General features: G+C 39.9%; 1 protein-coding gene and 1 pseudogene across 10 annotated transcripts in view; both read right to left on the bottom strand.

Annotated features, from left to right (window-relative positions):
• Window positions 1–5,613: 5,613 nt before the first annotated feature.
• The window catches only part of UIMC1 (ubiquitin interaction motif containing 1), an 80,921-nt gene continuing 63,236 nt past the window's right edge, over window positions 5,614–23,298 (bottom strand). For 7 of the 10 annotated variants that reach the window (XM_011362224.2, XM_011362226.2, XM_023531873.1 and 4 more), the window contains 5 exons: window positions 12,087–12,165; window positions 9,447–9,618; window positions 8,072–8,135; window positions 6,975–7,017; window positions 5,722–6,194 (listed from right to left, as the gene is read on the bottom strand). In XM_011362224.2, coding sequence (XP_011360526.1) covers window positions 5,984–6,194; window positions 6,975–7,017; window positions 8,072–8,135; window positions 9,447–9,618; window positions 12,087–12,165 — 569 coding nt within the window. In that variant the 3' untranslated portion in view covers window positions 5,722–5,983. Of the gene's footprint in view, window positions 6,195–6,974; window positions 7,018–8,071; window positions 8,136–9,446; window positions 9,619–12,086; window positions 12,166–23,298 lie in introns of all 10 variants that reach the window. The other 3 variants (XM_011362225.2, XM_011362227.2, XM_023531871.1) reach the window with 2 other exon arrangements.
• Window positions 6,326–6,441, bottom strand: LOC111741229 (annotated as a pseudogene).

Below are 23,298 nucleotides of genomic sequence, written 5' to 3'. Positions count from 1 at the left end.
CCTATAGGCCACAAAGTTGGTTTCCCCTGAACTAGTCTTCTCGAACCTTGCCTCATCACTGTGTTCACTGCTGTGGTCTGAATGTGTGTCCCCACAAAATTCATGTTGAAAACCTAATGCCCAAGGTGATGGTATTAGGAGACAGGCCTTTGGGAGGTGACAAGGTCATGAGGTCAGAGACCTCATGAATGGGTTTGTCTCCTCATGAGAGGCTCCAGAAGGTTCCTTCCCCACTTCCGCCATGTGAGGACACAATTAGAAGTCTGCAACCAGAAGAGGGCCCTCACCCAACCATGCTGTCACCTTGATCTCAGCCTTCCAGGATCCAGAACCATGAGAAATAAATTCCTATTACATATAAGCCACCTGCCTGTCAAATCCTTTTGTTATAGCAAAATATGGACCAAGATGCCCACCACAGTAGGAGATTAGACATACTGCACCAATTTTCATTTCAGGGAAACTGATGGACAGATACTTTAAAACTTCAGGCTGCCTCATCAGCAGTCATCATTATCCGCAGATAGTACATGACCTCCACACGACAGCAGGATAGAGACCAGGGACGGGAGCTCTTGTATCAGTTTTGGTGTGACTGTGCCTGGAAACACGCCAGACATCAGTCCTGCTGCACAGTTCGCTGGGTACCAAGCAGGCACTGGAAGCAACAAGATGGGGTAGAAGTGGGAAGGGCAGCAGGACCATCACCCACAGCATAGCGTCCTGCTTAACCTCGAGTTCATCTCTCTCAACTTTGTTCAGTTGGCAGAGGAGGATATGAAACTGAATGTGAAAGGTCCAGCTGGGATCCGTGCTGACAGCCAAGATCTGTGGTCCCGTGAGTCAGAGTGAGGGCACGCCTCAAAGCAATACCAGGGCCCCTCATCTGTGTCTGGAATCTTGCATCCATTTTCCCAGGAGCAGGGGTCCCAGCACCCTGGGCAGAGTATCAGAGAAGGCTGTGCAGGGCCTTTGGAGGGAAGAGGCAGCCTGGACTTGAAGTCTGTGAGCAGTTGTGAGAGGCCTGGCTGCAGCAGAGGCCAGCAGTGCTCTTCAGACACCAGCTGGCCACTGACCAACAAGTAGAAAGACAAATCTTGACAAGGATCCCTCATAGCCCCTCAGTGCTGATCTCCAGGTGTCCAGAAAAAACTAAAGAATGGAGAGAGGCGGTCAGTGGGAGGAAAGGTGGGCCACAGCTGGAGTACCAGGGCTGGGCTGCACCCAGGCCTTCCTGTGCTGAGAAGCTCCCAGGCCTGCTTCTCACAGCAGAAGATACCTGGCCCTCTGTAAGTGTCCCTCAACTTCCCATCCATCCCATGCCCTCTCACTCAGAAGTGCCTTGCAGGGCTCCTATACCCAGCGAGCTGCTTTACTGCTAGGTCCTTGTTCATGATCTGTCTGGGATGACTATCCCTTTGACCTCTCCAGCACTTCTGCCTTTAAACCACGCCTCGGTCTTCATCAATGCTTGGGAGCCTTCCCTGATAAGCTCCTCCTGGCCCTGATCCCAGCTCAGGGTGGCCTATGGACTCCAAAGTGTCTTGGACTTTCTTCCATCATTGCATTGTCTATTAAAATAATCATCCGTTTGGTGTTTGCCTTCTCCCACTGTACTGTGAGCTCCTAGAGCAGGCTTCTTACTCATTTTTGGAGGCCCTGGGCCCAGTTCTAGACCTGATGTGAAATAGGTTACTGGTTAATTTTTGTTAAATTGAAGAAGAGCCCACAACCTCCATAGTCCAGGGCTTTTGAAACTGGGAAGAAATAGCAAACTCTTCCTGCCTTCCTGGTGCATATGGCTGCAGCAGCCTTTCCATTCCGGGTTTATACATGCTCACATCTTCCTGCTGGTACTATCATCCACTTACTACTACCTGCCTTCCCCTCACCCCAATTCCCATACTTAGGGTCAAAGTTGCCCTGCCTCACAAGTGAGAAAGGGCCCAACCAAACTTAAAATTTCCATTGAGGTTGTGACTCGAGGAAGAGGTGGGAGGTAGTATAGTGCAGTAGAGAACATTAGCTGTCAGACCTGGGTTCAAATCCCTTCCCTTTTACAAAGTATAGGATCTTAGGCAAATTTCTTCACTTCTCAGAGTCTGTTTTCCATGTATAACAAATGGAGACTCATTTCTCCATAGGAAAGGCCTTAAGTTGGGTTCCCCCCAAAACAGATTGAATTTGAGTCCAAACAGTTTAATTGGGAAGTGATCTAGGCCAGGGCTGGGATTAGGGTAAGGCATGTGAGGTGCCCTGCTACAAAATGTAAAGAGACCCTCAGGTTCATGCAAGTGCCAACCCTGCCCTCACATGAACCCAAGAATGGGGGTCCCCCACCTTAGTCCTAGCTCTGATCCAGGAAGCACTGATATGGGAGTTGGGGGTGAGGTAGGAAGGGTAGGAAACCAGCAGAGTGTACAGTGAAGTTGCTGCTGGAAGCTAAACCCCAAAAGGGAACTCTGGGAGACAAAAAGAATGTACCCACCAGGGAGGTGAGGAAGCTGCGGTATTTATCCTCCAACTTTCATCTTTTGCTGGCTGAGGGCTGCTTCAGGGGCCCTAATTCCCTGACACTCCCAGCCTGTGCCACACAAGGCTAAAGAAGTGCTAAGGCAAAATCACAGGTTCTTACAGTAGGACTCTGTGGGGTATATATTAGAAAGGTGAGCGCCCAGGGGCAATGGGCAAGGCATGGGCTCTGCTGGAGGGCTACTGAAGGATGAAAGGAAGTTAATGACCACAATGCCCAACACAGATAAGTCCCTTTCTCTTTCCCAATTTATACCAATTGCCTGTGAAGTTCATAGAGCTTCCCAGCCCTCCCTGAGTCAGCAACACCAGAACAGCTGCTTCCCATCTTTTGGGAAAAGGAATAGAACCCCAGGGTCTGAGCTTACTGGGGAAAGCTGGTAATTGATGGAGAGGCTCACTCCTCGAAGAACTGTTTCTTCCTGCATCTGAACCACAACTGTCTCTGGCTTTTCCACTTCTCACTATTAACACTACTTATGACATACAAACTAACATCATGTTAGTAACAACTGCTGCTACTTATTCGTCTTCTATGTCACAGATACTATGCCTTTATATTCATCATCTTAATCCTGAGAACCTTGCATGAGTTTTCCTATTTTACCGGAAAGGAAACTAGGTCTCAGAGAGGTTAGCTTGTATCATAAGCAGGGGTTCGGACTCAAGTTGATGTGATACTTTCCACTGACTTTTGTCTCTTCACTGTCTAAGCAGTGCCCCGCCCAAAGGACCACTGGCGGGGGAGGGGAGTAGGTAAGACTAACAAGCAGCCTTTACCAAAGACAGTGTGGGGAAGGCGGGGAGAGGGCACTGGAGAGGTGGCTGTCTCCCCCTCACTCTCCATTAGCTAACAAATAAGTCTGTTGTTCCTGGTCCTGCTGATGTACACTCTCTTCCAACAATTTGTCATTGACCCATATTCTAGCAGCAGTCTGCAACATTTTTGGCATCAGGGACCTCCTGAGAGGTGCCCCTATGAGAATCTTAATACCTGATAATCTGAGGTGAAGCTGAGGTGGTGACGCTAGTGTTGGGTAGTGGCTGCAAATACAGATGAAGCTTTGCCTGCTCGCCTATCACCCATCTCCTGCTATGCAGCCTCGTTCCTAACAGGCCACAGACTGGTACCCGTCCACAGCCTGGGGACTGGGGACCCCTGCTCTAGGGAGACTGCTAATTTTAACCCTTTTTCCGTTTAGAAAAAAAAAGTGCAGCTCACTGCCAGAATTCATTTAACATCACATAGGAATGCTATATTTTCTAGGATTTGACATTTTCAGTAACCAAACTACTAAAACCAGAAAGCTATAAATAGAATGATGTCTTTTTTTCCCAAAGACTATTGATATACTAGAGTGATGTGAAAATAATAATAAAAGCAAGATATTTTGTGGCAAGCTTTGGGGTAAGGTTAGGACTGTAATCTGCAAGTCACCTCGGGATAAACGCGTCAGCTGCAAGCGCTGCTGGCAAGTATTCTCAAGACAAACGGAACAAGGGTTAAGCTAAATAATTCACTTTGCAGAATCAGCCCTTTCCCTTTTCTTATCTGCAGGCAGAGAGGTTAACATACTATCCTGGTTTACAGATACCTCCAACAAATTGCCATTTAATGAGAAGACTGGTGAGAATTAAGTTGATGGAACATAACTGATAAACCGATTTTCATTAAAAGGAAAACAGGAAAATAATACTAGAGTCAAAATATAGCATTTTCTTTAGGACTTAAGAGGAGGGGCACTGTGGTGTCATTGCCATGGACACAAAGTAGTTTTATTTGCTCCTTTCAGTCTTTGTTTCCTCATTTAAAAAATTGGGGAGGATAATACCTACTTCCTAAGGTTGCTGTGAAGATTAAAGGATGGCATATATATGGCCTGAACCACAGCAGTTGCTCAGAAAATAACAGGTATGACTTATTCAGGAGTCCCCAACCTCCAGACTGTGGACCAATACCAGTCCATGGCCTGTCAGGAACAGGGCTACACAGCAGGTGAGCAGCGGCCAAGCAACTGAAGCTTCATCTGTATTTGCAGCCACTCCCCAGCACTAGCATCACTGCCTCAGCTCCATCTCAGATTGTTAGGCATTAGATTCTCATTGGAGCACCTGTCCCTAGTGTCAAAAAGGCTGGGGACTGCTGAATGTGATACTGGCCACAATGTCAGTGCCATCCAACATCAAGACATGGAAGGAATAGATAGTGAGCCTGCCACCCTGCCTCTTCCTAACTCAAAGATCTTGTGTGCAAGGCACCTATGCAGGAAAAAGTGCCTTAGAAGCCTGTGATGTGCCTTCCATCTGAACTATCTCTGAACTCCCTGGTCTAACACAAACCTCATTTTCATTTTAAAGTAAGGAAAAGGCAACTCTGAACTTATAAATCAGAAGTTAGGAGAGTCTGAGCAGTGTCCCTATTTATCTTGTCCCAGGACCCTTTCCTGGTCAGCAACCACCTCCCACAGTCTTTCATTACATCTTTAAATGAGTTTGGGCCAAAGCTAGCTTTCTTAACACGCTTGTGTGTGTGATCACCTCCCTCATGTAGTTAGTTGCCTTCTGCCATTCGATGTTCTCTCACGATTGCCCATGCACTGAGGACAGACATCAATTTTGTTGTGCATATACCAGCAACTACCAGGCAATGCGATCGAGAATGTACACTCTTCTACTAATGTGATGAAACAGAACCTATTTCCTGTTGCTGCTATGACCTCTGGCAACAAGACAACCAATTTCAATTGTAACAGATGAATATGCCTAGCATCCCTGCTGGTTTATCTAGGAAGAAAAAATAATTGCACAGGAACTAATAACAGAGTGTTCACTTACAAATTCTTGGGAAGAATGGCAGGATATATTCGTCAAAAGTCCTATGCTCTGGCTGAGAATTCTTAACTGGGTGAGGCAGCAAAATGAAATAACGAGTCACTGAATGGCAGGAATAGCAGAATAAGAAGTAGCCCTGGCACCTTCCAAAATGATGTCAGAAAAGGTAAAGGGAGTAGCCACACAGTGTTTAGGGCTGTGCAATACAGTCAGTGAATATTGGCAGTATATCAAAGACCAGTAACGAAATTCATTCAAGAACATGTAATTTATGAATCTGAAAACTAGCTCCACAATTAAAATATGACTACCAAATACCCTGTAACAGAAGAAAAAAAGAACTCCACCTTAATGAAATAAGATTTCATACAAACATAAATATATTTAAGTTTTCTTTTAACTGTAAATGAATTCAAACAAGCTGTTATAAAACCGAATACTATACACAGTTGTTTGTGTAGATCATAGAAAACATAAAAACCACAATGCTGAATAGGTGCTGGTGGTAGAAACTGCAGGGCCAAAACTTGCTCAACAATGAACTGGGGGCCACTAAGCCTTAACGAACATGGCCCACCCCTATTGCTAATAGTTTTGTCAACTTTCAGACCCTAGAAATTCAGGATTTTCTCCTTCTTCCTCTGCCTGCTTTGGTCCGTGTCCGGCTTCCTGGCCGGACAGTAAATTGCTTTTTAAAGTCCACTAAGCAATCTGTAGCTTCTGAAATGGAAACAAAAGACTTGATGGGAGACTCATTTAATTTGAGATGTGTGAGGGAACTCTGCATCTCTCTGCTGCAGCCTGCCTCTTCCTTCCCTGGTGAAGGTACCCTAGAGAGAAGGGGGGAAAATTCAGGATTCAATATACACTTACTAATAAGCACTAAATACATGTCACGCATGGTACCAGGGGCTTTTACATATATTATTTATTTTATTTACTTTTTATTTATTATTATTTATGCCTACAGCACCTGGTCTTCCCAGGTGGTCTCCCATCCAAGTACTAACCAGGCCCGACCCTGCTTAGCTTCTGAGATCAGACATCGGGCTTGTGCAGGGTGGCATGGCCAAAGACCATGGACCGTGGCTCCAATGGGGTGCAAACCCGGGACCTTCTGCATGTAAAGCAGATGTGCTAACTGCTACACTATGGAACCACGTCCTATATATATTATTAATTTGCATAATCTCTGTAATCATCCAACCAGATAAGTACCATCATTCCCCTTTCACAGATGAGGACATTGGGTAAATCATATACCTAAAACCACATAGCTGGGCAGTAATAGAATGAGGATTCAGACCCAAATTCCTAAGCTGCTTGAAATTCAAGTCAGAAGACCAGGGCTGGGTGGGGACAGAGAGGCAAGAAGGAGTAACATAGCTTTTGCTCTGCTTATTTTAACACCATGAGTGAATTGAGCTAGCCACCCAATTCTTAGCCCAGACATGTGGGGATCAAAGAGTTATACCGAGAGAAGTCACACAGTTCCACAGTGATTTCTACCTTCAACAGTTTGAATATCACACTATACACAGAACACAGCACCAGGCCCGTACTTTTCTAGAACTGCTGAGAGTCACACTTCAATGAACACCCCAACTTACCCGAAGGCCACTGTTTCTGAAGACTTGGTCTTTATCTCTGCATCTGTGATAGGATAAAAAAAGTAATAATGTCATTAGTAGTGCTGTATTCATACCACTTCTCACTAATCATGTTCTTCCTGTGTTCTTAGGCACTGCTTTTCATCAGGCTTATCCAGATAGCTCATTTCTCCAACCCCAAGACCAATGGAATGTGAGCATATAGGATCCAACAGGCTCAGCTGCAGAAGTACCAAGGTGAACGCTTTTGAAAGAAGCACCTCTGAATAAACCTACTTTGAATCTGGACTTGAGGAAGTTGCCAAGGGAAATCTGCCACCCATGAAGATTCGCAACCCACTGAACTAGAGGCAGCAGGACAAGGGGCTCAGAGAGACTGCCTTTTTACAGTCATTAAAAAGGCTTAAGCAAAAGCTCCTCTTCTAACTGCATCTAGAGAATTTTAACAATAGCAACTAGTAACACTCACAGTAATAATAGCAGCTAACATTTATCGAGAGCCTACTTACAGCAGAGAACATATTTGGAGGTTTACCAGATATAAACCTTATGATCTATGATGTTGGTATCGCTAGCTCTATGCAATGCTCATAACCAACTGCTTTGGTTATGAGCATTGCACAGTAGTACCAAAATCTACTCTACTGCTCCTTAAATACTAGGCACAAAGAGACAGAGTTATTCCTACAATCCCTCAGGAGCACAGGTTAAGACACTAAGATAAAGATAACATATGAATGATGCACAGAACATTAGGAGAAGGCAGTATTATTTGTATGCTTGATTTTCCATGCCTGTTCCTTCGGAAGGTAGTTGAGGCTTATGTCTTTCCCCTATGATTTGGAAATGTTTTTTCCCAGTTCAACATGCAGTCCTGAAAGTTCAAACTTTATAAAGACTGAAAAGAAATGCATGATGAATAAAACAGAGTATCTCCCATTTTCTTTAGGGAGAGATCAACTAGACTGAGTCTCCAAAGCTGGCTGCTTAGGTCAAATGTGCACCCACATAACTCCAACAAATAGGGAGCTGGCAATGGTTCTTTTCAATGGAAAGCCTTAGGCAGAAACCCAGAAAACTGGTCCGGGGGTTCTCACCTGTAGTCTTGTGCTCAGACTGTTCCAAAAGACTGAGGAGTCGGCCTTCATTGCGGCCTTTTTCCTATGACAGAAACAGATGAAAGGGTTAACTCATGGCAGAGAATCTAAAACACAACTTCTTAAGCTCAAATCACATCTGTCTTTGGGAGAAAAAGGTGTGGAGACACCTCTAGGAAAGTCTTTTGCTTTCTAATAAATGAGGGTACACAAGTAAAAAGGCAAAAGGCCATATGATGAAGAAAATACATCTTTAGGATAAAAAATACTATCTAAGAATAAATATCAGAGTGAAGGCAAATTATTCCACTTAGATCATATTAAAGAACAGTAACCTTTGACCAATAATAGATTTGCAGAGATCTAAAATAGGAAATAATAGTTTGGAGGTAGCTTCTAGGGGCAATGATGCCAGAAGAATAAACTGGTTCTATGGAATAAGCATATACCTGTAAGACCCAACTCCAAATCACCATATCAGAATCACTCCATTCAGGAGTCCCTTTCTTCTGTCATGCGATAATGGTTTCTCTACCTTAGCATATAGTGATTGCTATGTGACTAAGCATAGAATATGGTGCTATTGTTTTATCTTTGATCTCTAAGCCAAGACTTGCTCTTCCTAATCTCTAATCACAAAATCCTAAAAGCACATCCGTCTTCCCAGTGACCAGGGGCCAGACCCCACAGCTTACTAAGGCCAGGCAAATATAGCATTCAACAGAGTTGATCTCGAATACTGGCAGTGAGGGTATGACTGGATATCCTTTCTAAAAAGCGATTTGGCAGTATGTTTCGAGAGATTTTTAAATGTTTATATCCATTGCCCTAAGAGTTCCACTTCAGGAAATCTATTCTAAAGAAATAATCAGTGGTACAAAGACTGATTAATGTTTTAAACACAGTCTTATAATACAGAAGAACTGGAAAGAACCTGAATGTCCAATAATATGAGAATGGTTAAGTGACTATGTGATATAAACATTAAGAGTAATTTTTAAAAATAGTTTAAAAATAAACCAAGGAAGGTGTTTATGCTACAACGTTAACTGTGTGTTGTCAACTACATTAAAAATACATAGAAATAAAGACCAGAAAGAAAACAGGCCAAAATACTAAACATTATCTTTGAGTAGCTAAATTATGGTTGATAATTTCCCCTGGTTCTTCATACTTTTTTTAACTTCCCATATTTTCTACAATGAGCATATATTATTTTTTAATTAAAAAAATAATTTTTAGAAGTGCAAATCATGTTTTAAGACAAACAGAAGGAAGGAGGAAGGGAGAGAAAGAGGGAGTGGGTGGAGGGGGTAAAAAAGCCCAGAACATAACTGAGGGTTAGCTGGCCTTTCTTAAGACACTCCACACATACTTTTGTGTTCTTCGGCCGCTGCTGCCGCTTCCCCTCCACATCTGAGCAGACTCTCCCATGCTCTTCAGGCCTGTCTCCTTGGTCACTTCTTGCAAACTGGAGACAGGACTCTACATGACACTGGTACTCTTTGAACGGGACCAGGGATTTACAGAGATAACACTTCTCATTCCTAGCCAATGAGAAGAAAGACAGAAAAAGCAGCTTTATTGCAGCTGGGCTCCTGGATATGTCTCAAATTGTGTTTTTACATCTCAAAGTTATTCTACAGAGGAGACCCGTCAACCAATGCAGATTCACTCACTCAGTGGGACCGTCAATAAAACTAACCCGATGCCAATCAAAAAGACTGAGTGATTAGTGGTTTTCCCTGGCTGTTTCTCTGTATCCCGCTGCTGCAGCAGTGGGGTGGTAATGAAATCAACTCTTCTAACTATCTCAAACAATGCTGATTGCTCTTCAGACATAAAATATTCTGTCGAACTCATCTGAAATTAAGTGTAATAGTTTTTTCAAAGGGAAGTTAAAGTTTAGACAGAAAAGGGAGCACCAAGAACATTAAATTAAGATGACAATTTTGCTAGGGTGGATGAACTTGTCTGATTAGTAAATCAAGTCTGTCCATATGCCGACTTCCTTAATTCTACAACCTGCAACATCGACTAGGAAGTTACCAAAACTATGTGGTTCCACCAGAGGCTTCTGCATAATTTCATATGCACAGTTATTTTTATCTTTTTATAACAGTTGAGTTTGTGGAAAGAGAGGAAATTGTGTCCTTGAGGTAAGGTTTATTGTGCATCGGTAAAAACGGAATTGTTGGGCACAAAGGAAGAAAATCAACATTAATTAAGTATTTCCTCTGTGGTGAAAACTAGTAGAAAGCCCTTAAAGCACAATTTCTCTCTTTTTTTTTAGAGAATATTTTATGAGTTTATGTGAGTCAAAACTGACAACAATTACCAGGAAGCATCCCAAATGCTCCTAAACACATTTTCTCAATTAATTCTTCAGCCCTATTAGAAAGGTACTATTCTCCTCAAAGTCCTGTAACTAATGATTGTCAGAAGCCAGGTCTATCTAATTCACTAAGTGTCTTAGTTTTATGAAGCTAAAGAAAACTTTCCAAAGTCTGCTATCTTAGACTTCTCCTTCTGGCCATTTATATGCAACTACTACAGCAAAGGAGATTTGGATTAGCTCTAAAAAATAATTTCTCTGGAAGTCTTTAAAATAGAAGAAATAAGTCTCTCAAGTACTTAACCATCTGGGAGAAATGCAAGCAAAACTCTGCTTTATAAGAAAAGCTTGACCAGTGTAACTTTTAAGGTTTATCAATTAGTGTAAAAAGCATCTATTAATCCCCTATTATGTGAAAGACAGCAGCCCTGCAAAAGGGACACAAATCAGGTAGGCAGGCTCTGCTAGTTCTGGCTACATAACCTTAACAGGTTGCTTATAATTTCTCTTTAGTTTCTGTGTTAGCTACTGTAAGAGTTACACAGTAAATAAAGCACCTGGCACAGTGGCTGGCACACAGTATTAGGTGCTTAATAAATAGCTATCATTGTTATTACTGTCTCAGACACATTTTATTAGATGCCCAGGAATAAAGCATGAAGGCAGGTATCCACCTCAAATAACTAACAGTCTAGCCAGGAAAACAGAAATGTCAAAAAGAAACAAAAAATTATTATTGCAATACACTGGGATGAATACAGTCCTAGAGGGATGTCCACCTGACAGTAGGATTCCAGAAGGAGCAAGGGATCAGCTCTGCTCAACTGGGTTAGGGAAGGCAACTCTAAAATTTAGGGTCTAAGATTTGTGTTTCAAAGACAAACGTTTCTGCCTAATGACTAACTGCTCTAATGCATTGTTAGTAAAGTCTTTACTTTCGGGAGAGAGCACTTAAACCTGACCCCCATCAGCCACCCTAGAATGTGCTTTCTTAGTCAAGCTGCAACCTATAACCCAAGGAAGTCTATATGTTACTCAACCTTTTTGCAACTCAACTTCTGTACCATTACAGTGCAAAATAGCTCAATGCTTCCCAAAAGCACCCAACACCAATATGCAAATTCAAAGAACATTTTTTAATTTCAAAATAGATTTTACTGCAGCTAAAATAGTGGAATTAACTGTACATAATAAATTATTACATATATACACACACATTTTAAGTTATAGGACATAAAGTTTATTTTGGCAGATAGTGTTAAAATTAAAGTTGCATACACTAGTAACATAACTCAACATCCTTAACTTTGTGGTAAGTATGACATATTTTCTTGCTTTCCTGAGTTCTGCTAAATCACCATAACCTAAACTGATTTATAAAACTGATATGCTGAAATTCAGCTTTACTGTTTTCACTTACACTCTGATTCCAAAGCTAAGAGCAATATGGAGTGGAGTGGGTAGCAGGGTTTTTTTAGTGTAATGCAAAGGGATATACAGAGGCCACTTACACTGACATAAACTGGGAATAAGAAAAAGAAATTCAGGCATCCAAGCAACGAAGTGATTGGCAAACCAAAGAAACCCAAGAAAGGTAAGAAAGGAACTGGTTTCTTCATTTGGCCCAGGCAATGGTACGTTAAACAAGAGGAGCTCCATGAACACAGCACGCCTACTTACTTGTCAATGTCTAGGGAAGTCTGGACAGCTATCCCACAGTCGCTCTTGCTCTTGGCCTCTTTTCGTCTCCGAGTCAACACTTTCAACAACAATAAAAAAAAAAAGAAGAAGAAAAACTGTTAGTTGGCAGTAGACTCTGAATATAAAAGACAAAGTATATAAGGAAGAAGCAAAGTTTAAAACCTTTTTCCACTGAGAGACGTGCACTGTCTGGGAAATGTCGGCCTTTCTGGTATAGAGAACAATGCCTGTAACGTATGGACTGAAACTGCCAGCCACAAGATATTCCTGTACCTGCTTATGAGATCTATTTATCCCCTATTTGCCAAGAGATCTAAAGACAGTCCAAACCAAGACAGTGTTTTGTGTACTACCCCAACCGGCAGCATTCAAGGGAAGGATTTATACTTCCCAACCAAAATTCAGACTGGTATAACACACACTCCAATGAGATGCTCTATGAAATATAGTAATGGTAGCTACAACTGAGTGCCCACATTAGCTCTAGTCTTTAAAAAACTCTGGAAAGTTCCAGTTACAAGTGAAGAAAGTGGAGCTCAGAACAGTTAACACAACCAGTCTTTTCCACTACACCAGGACCACCTCCCAATTCTAGCTGCGTATAGACTCCTTTAGCCCTGGTGGCATACAAACACATAATCTTACACCAAAAGGCATCTGTTTATAAAATCATAGTCTCTTAAAGGATCTTGGAGGTTATTTAATCAACTGTTTTCCAGTCTTCATTCCTTGCAGTAACAAAAAAAACTGTGGCCATCTTACTTCAAATCTTGCCTTCTTCCCTCCTGACACCTGAAATTCTCCTGACATAGAATTTAGGAAAGTTATTAGTTCACAATGTAATTTAGGTTAGGAAGCATTTATCCAGTCCAGGGGTCAGCAAACTTTTTCTGTAAAGGGCCAGAGATTAAATATTTCAGGCTTGGCAGGCCATATGGTCTTTGTCACAATTACTCAACTCTGCATTGCAGCAGGAAGGCAGCCATATAACACATAAATAACTGGGTATGGTGTGTTCCAGTAAAACTTTACAAAAATAGATTTCTGGCTAGACGTGGCTCCCAGCTTGCCATAGTTTGCCTACCCTTCTAGTCCAACCTCTTACTCATAAAAAGTGCCCTCTATAAGTAACCCTGACAAGTCATCATACAGTTTCAACCTGACTATATCCTTTCACTGAGGGGAATTCACTTCCTAGGGAAAACCATTCTATTGCTATACAACAATCTGACTCAATCTGCATTTACTAGGGGCTGTATGAATATGTTTACCGTCTTTTCCATAAGTCAGCTCTTTGGACACTTAACAAGCTGCATTACAATCATGGATTTACTTAGTTATCTGCCCCTTCAAAATAGGGACTGTATCTAGTCATTAAACCAATCTCTAATAAGACTTGGCCTAGAACCTTTTGTCTAGGTTAGCTCTAATCCTTATGACAATCTTCAGATTGTTATTAATATTCTGCCCTATTTTAAAGGTATATAAACAAACTCTGAGGAATTGACTTTGACAAGCTGTCACAACTGCTAAGTAGTAGAACCAAGGATACAATTTAGATCTAATTCCTATACCTATGCTTTACCTTCCTAGTTAACCTCCTCTACATACACCCCAATTTCTTCTCAGTCTTTATTATGTGTGGCACCCCAAAGTGGACCCAATACTCAACAAGCAATCTGATCCATAAAGAGAATGTAAGAACCACAAACTACCCCATACTTGGATTTATATTCTACTAATTCAGCCAAGGCTGTGTTTGCTTTACTGACAATCCTGGTATACTGTTGGCTTAAGTTGAGCTTCAAGGTAATCAAGGTCCTTCCCTTACCCTCCCAAATCAGCTTCAAATAAATGTTATTGAGACAGGTCTCTTATTTCTATACTTGGGTAACTACTTTGTTGGATATTTCCCCCCGGCTCCCCTTTAAACACAGGACTTTATATTTGTCCCTGTTCTTTTCAGGTGAACATTCCAATTTCTTAAGATAATCTGCAGTCTTGATCCTGTCATCTGATGTTATTAGCTCCCTTTTCCAGCTTTGTGTCATCTGAATAGATGACAAGCATGCCTTCTACACCTTCATCCAAGTCACTGGGGAAAAAGTTGTAAAGGATATGGTCAAGGACAGAAAACTATAGCATGCTCCCCAAGAGGCCTTTCTTCTCACCCCTGGTCCAGATTTCCTTTAAATAGTTAATCAAGCAAATATTTATAGAGAATATTCGATGTGCAAGTAATCTGGGAAGATATAGAAAATTATGAGGCAGGGTTTTTGTTCCTAAGGAGCTTATAATTTACTAAAGGAGACAGCACATACATTCAAATAACTATAACACCAAATGTAAAGAGATTTGCATAATAAAACAAGACCATACATACAAGCAACTATTAATAGTGTTTGTCTCTGGGGAGGATGGATGGCAGAGACACTTGAGGACTGGAAAAGGAGGGAGGTATATTTTTCACTATATACTTTTCTGTACTGCTGAATTAAAAATTAAAAGGGAAAAAAAGAAACCAGATTATAGAGAGAGTAGATGATCTATTTCTAAGGTTCCTTCCAGCCCAGAGATTTCAGAAGTAAAAATAAAGTACTGCAGGAGAAAAACATCCTGGACATAGTTGTATAACCACCTTCAAATCCACCTCCTATTCTATCAGCCAGCACACATTTCTCCATCTTATGTACAAGGACTTCGTGAAAGATTTTATCAAGTGCCTTGCCGAAATCAATTCTTAAAAGGTTGGCACCTCACAGATTATAGAAACCTTTAAGGGTTGTTTTTTCTCTCTTTCCATTTATCCCCCATCTTGACTACCAAGTATTTTTCCAAAAGAAAACCACTCCACAGACAGGGCTGGAAACAGTATTAATTGCTTTAAGCACTTTATATATACCTCCATTGCACTTAGCACATTTCTGTTACTTATCTGTATGTCAGTCTCCTTTCTACACCATGCAACTTTCTGAATTAAGAGATTCTGGGTTTTGTTTTGATCTCTTCAGCATCCTCAGCAAAACTTAGCACATATCAGATGCTATTAAATATTTTCCAACTTAAATCACAGCAATGGATTCAAGGGAAAAAACTAAGTCCTTGTTTATGAGGACCTACTCTGTACCCAGTACTTTATAAACATAATCTCTAAACCTTACAACAAAACCCTGCAAGGCATATAGCATTACCTAAATTTTATAGATGATGAAATATTAAATAACCTGATCAAGATCATAAAGCTAAAAACAACAACCAAAAAGCCATGGTACCAGGAATGCAACACAAGTCTGACTTTAAAGAAGCATATGTTATTCGACAAGAGCAGGATCCCTCTCCTGGGAAATAAGAGTGTAAAAGATGGGAAGAGAAAAAATGGTATGTGGTAAGTGAGTGGGCAAGTGGGAAAGAATCTGAGGGAGAGGCTTGGCAGATGGCTGGCAACTATATGCTAATTCTATTATTAAATGTTAGGATCAGGGCATACTGGATCAGGCCTTGGAGGCAAGTTTCTCCTTCAAACCTACTTGCCCCTACAAGAGAGCAGAAAACTGTCAGTTGCCCTACAGGATTCTCCAACTCCAGTTCAGGAGAGCTAAGACAGTCATTTCAACTAGCTGCAGGCAGAGAATTCAGTATGAAACTGAAATCTAAAATCCTTGCTGCCAGTGACAATAGCCATAGATTTCAAAAGGGAACAACAGAGTCTGAGGACAACTACCAGGAAAACATCTACTAGGACAAGGTAAGCAAAATGGAAGAGAGAAGGGATATCACTGAGAGCTGAGAGAGCCGCCTATAAACCTGCAACCATTAAACTTAGCCCTATATACCACTGGATGGAAAACACCCTAAGGAGCTGTCCTTGGGACTTGGCTTGGTACTGTCAAAATATAAGAAAACAGTAACATCCAGCAGCATAAAAAACATGAACTTCAGAGTTGGAAATAATAGTGTCCAAATTGGGACTCTACTAGTTATGTTGCCATAGGCAAGTAACTTAACCTCTCTGAGTATTGGATGACTTACCTACAAAATAAGATGATATAGCTTCTACCCTCATGGGTTTTGGTAAGGATCATATCAGATAATCCAAAGTAAGTTGTAAGAGTGTCCAGCCCACAGCAAGCACTCAGTAAATATGTTATTATCATATGACTGCCATTATTCTTCTTCCAAATTTAGTTCTTAGCCTTATTCAAAGATTTAAGTTCATCCTTAGAGCAGCGTGTATATAATTTGAGTTAGATCTTAGTCTTAAGTGGTACCCATACTAATTTGTACAAATAGAATGGACAATCAAATAACCAAAGTATTATAGAACAATTATCAATACTATGTAAATACCAGCACATTTGTTTCCAAAATCCAAAGACAAGCAGTCAAAAATAAAAACATATAGCCTAACCATAAAAACAATGGCTCCTTGAGGAAAGTGGAAATTACATATACAAAGAGAGATTTGGCAGAATGACAGAGGTCAGTCACCTCAATTTGTCTTCCTCGACCTCAAAACCACCTCAGCAGAAAATAACGAGAGGCCACAGAGTTGCATATGTTCCTGGTAAAAGGGCCCCTTCTCCAGCCAAGCACTTCGTCAGTGGGATGGAAGAGGAAGAAGGGAAAGCAAGCTCCAACTGCATGTTGTCTGCCTCAATGCTGCTGGCCTCCCCTAAGAGACAGTCGCAATGAAAAGGCTATCATTAGAACTAATTATCTACCATTCTCCGAGATGTGGCTATTTAAACTTAAATCTTAATTAGAATTAAATATAATTTAAAATTCAGCTTTTCAGTCCCATGTGCCACATTTCAAGTCTTCAACAGCTACATGTGACTACTGGCTTCCATACTTGACCCCACAGAGTATTTCTGTCATTACAGGCAGAATGTTCCATTGGCTAGCAGTGCTTCTTTAAGAGGTAACCAGGGCTAATACTACCCTGCCTTAAGTCTGTTTACCTCGAATATCACAAAAAATCCAAGCTTCCCCGGCATCTCTCATCACCTAGATTCTCATCCTCACATGGCTCTGATCTGCCATCTGGGGGGACTTCTCTAGTCTGAATCAATCGCCTACTCCTAGTCTCAATCTGAAATTCATGTAAGTAATCAACAGAATCCCTGATGTTCTCAACCTCCTCTGAAAGTTCCCTTCATCTTCTTGATCTTACTGAACAATGGCTGTCCTCTGAGGATACTGCTTTTCCTTGTACTTTTTCAAGTACTGGCTTGCTTCTTCCTTTACATCAGAGCTCTATTGACCTGGAGGTGGTGTAAACATCCTTACTTGTTATTGCTACCAGACTACTGCAAAACCCAGTTTGAAGCACAAACCATTGTGCTACCCAACCCTGAAGTAGTCATCTCCTATCCTCCTGGTCACCTATCCCCCACCAGCCACCTACACTTCCAAGACATTCACTGAAAATGTTAATATATCACTTACTGTCTTTCTCTTCACCACTCCTGCCATCATTCTTGACAATTTCAATACATACTGTATTAGACTGCAGTTTTTGTAGGTTCAACCTAAGGTACGACCCATCCAATACTCTGGCCATTCCGTTCCTCAACCTCTTAGTTATCTACTCCCATGGATCATACCATCTAAGCCTTTCTCAAGTGGGGTTCTGAGAGAGAAGTAAGCCTCATGCCCTGAGGCATCCAGTGTATGTGATAAATTAACCTCTATCTTCTGCATCTACTACAATGGTTGGTACCAGTTTTGTACCATTCTTGGGAGAAGTAAGGTAACAGTATGATATTTCATTTTCTGTGTTCCGTGGTTCCAATGAGGAACCCTGGTTGAGCCTGTTAATAATAATTGTGCCACTCGTAAGCTTTCGATTTCAGATGTTCCATTCTCTGATCACCACCACCACCTATCTTTTCCAACTCCTCCTAGTACCCTAACTCGTATAATCCTTCAGCCTCTCTAGGACGTCTAATTCCAGACTATCACCTTTTCACGATCCATTACCCTGTCAAGTCCTCACTTAACTTCTTACCTAACATAGATCTCATGGTTATCACATTGACAATTCCCTTGAATATTCCCTCAACTTATTTCTAATTTCCCTTGGAATCCCTGACAAAACCAAATCTGATTAAAGCCAACCCTCCACCTATTATATTTGTATCTAAGCAGCACAACAGTGCCGACTGGCCTCACATTGTATTTAAGACCACAAACCTCAAGTGACTCCTCAGTACTGCCTAACATTCCTAATGCTTCCACAGTCAGTTTATTCTCGTGCTTCCCCAGAGACTATTTCCTATCTTCTCCGCTATCCTCACACCTCCAATATCCGTCCTGATTCTATTTTATTTTTTGTTTCAATATAAGTACTTTACTGAGATACAACTGACATATTATAGAATCCACTAGTTTAAAGTATAATTAAATGGTTTTTAGTATATCCACAGAGTTGTACAACCATCACCATAATTTTAGAACATTTTCATTAACCAAAAATGTTCTTATTAGCAGTCATTCTCCATTTTTCCCAAAATTCCCAGCCCTAGGCAACTACTAATTTGCTTTCTGTATCCATGGATTTGCCTAATCTGGGTATGTCTTATAAATGAAATCATACAACATGTGGGCTTTTGTGGCTGGCTTCCTTCACTTAACATATGCTTTTAAGGTTCACCCATGATATAGCATGTATAAGTACTTCATTCTTTTCCCTACTACGATTGCATCATTTCACATTCCCACCAATAATGCACTGCAGTTCAGTATCTCCACATTCTTGCCAACACTTGTTATTTTCAAATTTGTTTGTTTTTAATAGTCATTCTAGAGGGTAAGAGGTGTTATCTCATTGTGCTTTTGACTTGCATTTCCTTAATGACTAATGATGTTGATCATCTTTTCGTATGCTGTTGGTCATTTATATATCATCTTTGGAGAAATGTCTATTCAAGTCCTTTGTTTTAATTAGGTTGTTTATCTTTTTGTTGAGTAGCAAGAGTTCTTTATGTATTCTGGAATCTAGACCTGTACTAATATATGATTTACAAATATTTTCTCCCATTCTGGAGGTTTTCTTTTCACTTTCTTGGTAGTGTTCTTTAGTGCACAACAGTTTTAAAACTTGATGAGAGTCCAATTTATCTACAATTTTTCGTGTTGCAGGTGCTTCTGGTGTCTAAAAACCTAAGAATCTAAGAATCCACTGCCAAATCTAAGGTCATAAAGATTTACCCCTAAGAGAGTTTTATAGTGTTATCACTTACATTTAGATCTTTGATCCATTTTTTTGTATATGGTGTGAGGTAGGGGTCCAATTGCTTTTGCATGTGGATATTCAGTTCTCCCAGCAACATTTGTTGAAAAGACTGTTTTTCATCCACTGAACTGTCTGATACCTGTGTCAAAAACTGATTTCCCATAAATTTATGGTTTTAGTTCTGGACTCTCAATTTTATTCCACTGAGCTATGTACCTATCCTTATGTAAGTACCATACTAACTTGATTAGTAAGTTGTAAAACAGGAAAGTATGAACCCTCGGGCTTTGTTCTTTTTCAAGACTCCCCTCCTCTCCCCGCCCCATTCTGGATCTCTTGTATCTCCCAATCTCAAAAACTGGAGTCGTCATTAACCCAGTTGCTTGGGGCAAAACCTTGATGATGCTCTTGAGTTTTCTCTTTCTCATATTCCAACAAATCATGTAGGTTTGACCTTCAAAATGCATCCCAAATTTGACAACTTCTTCACCTCAAAGCTATCACTATGACCCAAGTAAGTATTAGACCTTGCCTGGAATACTGTGACAGCCTTCTGCTTAGTCTATTCATTTCTATATTTTGTTCCTGTTCTTCTTTAGTCTGTTTTCCACACAGTAGCCAGGGTTAGATTACATCCCTCCCTTGTTCTCAACACTTCTATGGCTTTTCATCATATTTAGAATAAAGTGCAAAACCCCCACTTGATCTGACCATTGCTTATCTCTCTTTCCTTTCAAGTTTAAAGATAAGCTTTTTTCTCAAGAAGTACAGCTGAATGTTGAGCTCTTAACCTTAACCTTCAGTGATGCTGTAGTTAGTCCCTGCATCTGAAGTGTTTAGCATGGCTTGCTCAACACTTTTGCATACAACAACAAAAGTACTCATATAAAAAATATTCTTAGCAGTGCTCCCCAACCTCAAAGCTAAAGGGAAGAATCAATATTGAGAAAAATCCTTAAACCACACAATTCCTATTTAGGATATAAAAATAAAAGGTTTAAAATAAAGGGTCTAGAACCATTATATTTTTATGAACAAAATTTCTCAGTCTATGAGGTATTGAATAATTTAGAGGTCTCAGAAAAAGTTGTCTAGTTCTTACTAGTACTTGTGTATAATGTTTACTGCTCAATCTTTTTCTTTCACAGCTGGAATTTTTATTTAAGAATTTGACAATATATATCTAGAATTTTTAAATAATTCATATCTTCTGACCCATGAATTTTATTTTGGGAATCTGAGGAAATCATCTGAATTTAGATGAGATCATAAGACAAGGATATTTTATCAAAGCATTATTTATAACGCTAAAACATTTAATCCACCCAATGTTCAAATATGGATAAAATAATATTCAAGAATTCAAAATAAAGACTGAAAGAAAGTATACCAAAATATCAATTGTAATTCAGGTGGAAGGAGGGGTTGAGTTTAGGCTGATTATTTTTGGATGATTATTCTTCTATGGTGCCAATTTTTTTCAATGAGCATATACCACTTTAATCATTTTAAAAATGGTTTAAATATTGACAGACACCCTCAATGAACAGTGGTAGGCAATGATCATCATCAGTGACCATTAGTTGAAAGCTGGGCTTTCTAATGGATAGATTAGGCTGATCTCACTGATTAATCTTATCATCACAAAAGATAACCAGACACATATGTGCCTCCCAATATGATGTAACATGAGATATATAAAATCATCTTATAAAGTATTCTTTACAAAAAAATTAAATAAACTGAATCTGATCAAGCCTCAAATCTAACTAGAAGTTAATAGAAATTATAGTCTAGAACAGAAAAACATTTTAAAGATAGAAAAGGGATATAATCAGCAAAATCCAGGAGAGAAATTCTAAAAGACAAAAAGCCGAGCTCTTTAATAAATAAACCATAAAGGAGAGAAAAAAAATCTGAGAGGATAGCACAGATTTAAAAAGACTTAAGAGAGACATCAACTAAATGTATTGTGTGAACCTTGTTTGGACTCTAATTTGAACAAACCATTAAAAAAAATTATGAGATAATTGGGGAAAGGGAGATGCTGACTGGTGTGATAATGGTACTGTGGCTGTATTTTTTTTAAATAGTCCTTATTTTTTAGAGATACATATTACAATATTTATAGATGAAATGCTAGGCTTGAAAACTGCTTCAAGAAAATCTAGTGGTGGGGTGGATGACTGACAAGTTATACATGAAAAAAGATTGGCCATTATGTTGACAATTGCTAAAGCTGCAAAATGGGTTTGTAGGGATTCATTATACTGTTAAACAATAAAAATTTAAAAATAGGCTCAAAATAAAACCTGCTGTTAAAGCTACCTATGTAAAAACAAACAGATAAGGAAAAGGATACATATCAAACTGTTAACACGATGGCTTGAATTGAGCTGGATCATGGATACATTTTTTCTGAGTGAAATTTCCCTAAAAATCTTCTATTATAAAGAGGTACTACTTTTAAAAAATTGTTAGAAGGTAAAACAGAAGCCTAATGACTGAATAAATAGCAAATTCCAGGGATGAAACATGATAAGGTAACCCGACAACCTCTTGTAATAAAAAGGAAGTGCTGAAAGAACTGATGGGCATATGCCAAAAAGTTAATGACAACTTGAAGGAACTTTCAAATTTCGAACAATGTGAACATCAAAATGATTGCTGGAAAGAATGAATTACAACACATTAAATTTAAAAAATGAGTCCATGTGTCCATATCACATTAAAAAAATACATTAATATGGGGAGGGGAAGTTCCTCTCTACAGAAGAATGTTAGCTAATTAATGTATAAAAATGATAGGAATACAAATATTACCATTTACTATTACAGTTAATAAATTTAAGCAAGAATCACCAATGGATGGTAAACCCATGGTGAATGCCTACTTGGAAACAGGATATTCATACAGTCTCGAAGTATTACCCCACAAATCACACTATTCATCAGAAAAAAAATCTAGTAGACACTACCTTAACAGACAGTATTAAATTTAACAACCCCAATAGTACAAACTAGTATCACTTGCTCCTTGATGTGATGTTATGGACTGAATGTTTATGCTCCCCCAAAATTCCTACGTTGAAATTCTAACCCCTAATATGATGGTATTAGAATGTAAGGCCTCTGGGTAGTGATTAGGGCATGAGTGTAGAACCTTCATAAAATGGAATTAGTGCCACTGTAAGAGGCTGAAGAGATCAGAGTTCTCTTCTTCCACCACCCGAGGACACAGCAAGAAGACAGCAATCTGCAACTCAAAAGAAGGCCAGCACCAGAACCCAACCATGCTGGCACCCTGATCTCAGTCTTTAAAGCTGTGAGAAATAAATTTGTTGTTTTTAAGCCACTCATTCTATGGTACTTTGTTAGAGCAGCCACAACGGACTGAGACATGACATGTTTAGAAGAATGCGACATTCCCTTTGTTATAATCCTGCCTAAAATGTTTGTCCTGCATCTCATCATAAGAAAACATCAGACAAATCCAAAGTAAAAACCATTCTAGGAGGAAAAACCAGAGACTAGAAGCTCCACATTCTGTGAGTAAACTCTGCCCAGGTCTCTAGCTGTCTCTAGAACTACACATATACTAGATAGATTCCTGTTAAGGATAAAAGAATCAAATTGAGATTTAAATCGCCTTCCCAAACAACAGTTAATTGTCTTATAAAACAAACAAACAAAAATAATACTTTTCTGAGGAATAAAAGACTCTAAAATATCCACAATACAAAGTGATTGAGGAAAATGTGACCTGTTTTCAATTTATAGGGGAACAACAATTTGAATGACTGCAGATTTCTTATCAGATACTATAGAGACCAGAAGATACTGGAACAAAATCATTAAAATGCTGGGAGGGAGGGAGGGAGGGAGGGAGGAAGGGAGGAAGGGAGGAAGGAAGGAAGGAAGGAAGGAAGGAAGGAAGGAAGGAAGGAAGGAAGG

The sequence above is a fragment of the Pteropus vampyrus genome, unplaced genomic scaffold (genome assembly GCF_000151845.1).
Source record: "Pteropus vampyrus isolate Shadow unplaced genomic scaffold, Pvam_2.0 Scaffold74, whole genome shotgun sequence".
In the NCBI taxonomy this organism is placed as follows: domain Eukaryota; kingdom Metazoa; phylum Chordata; class Mammalia; order Chiroptera; family Pteropodidae; genus Pteropus; species Pteropus vampyrus.
The sequence above is the reverse complement of the archived record's forward strand: the minus strand, read 5'-3'. Positions and strand labels throughout refer to the sequence as shown.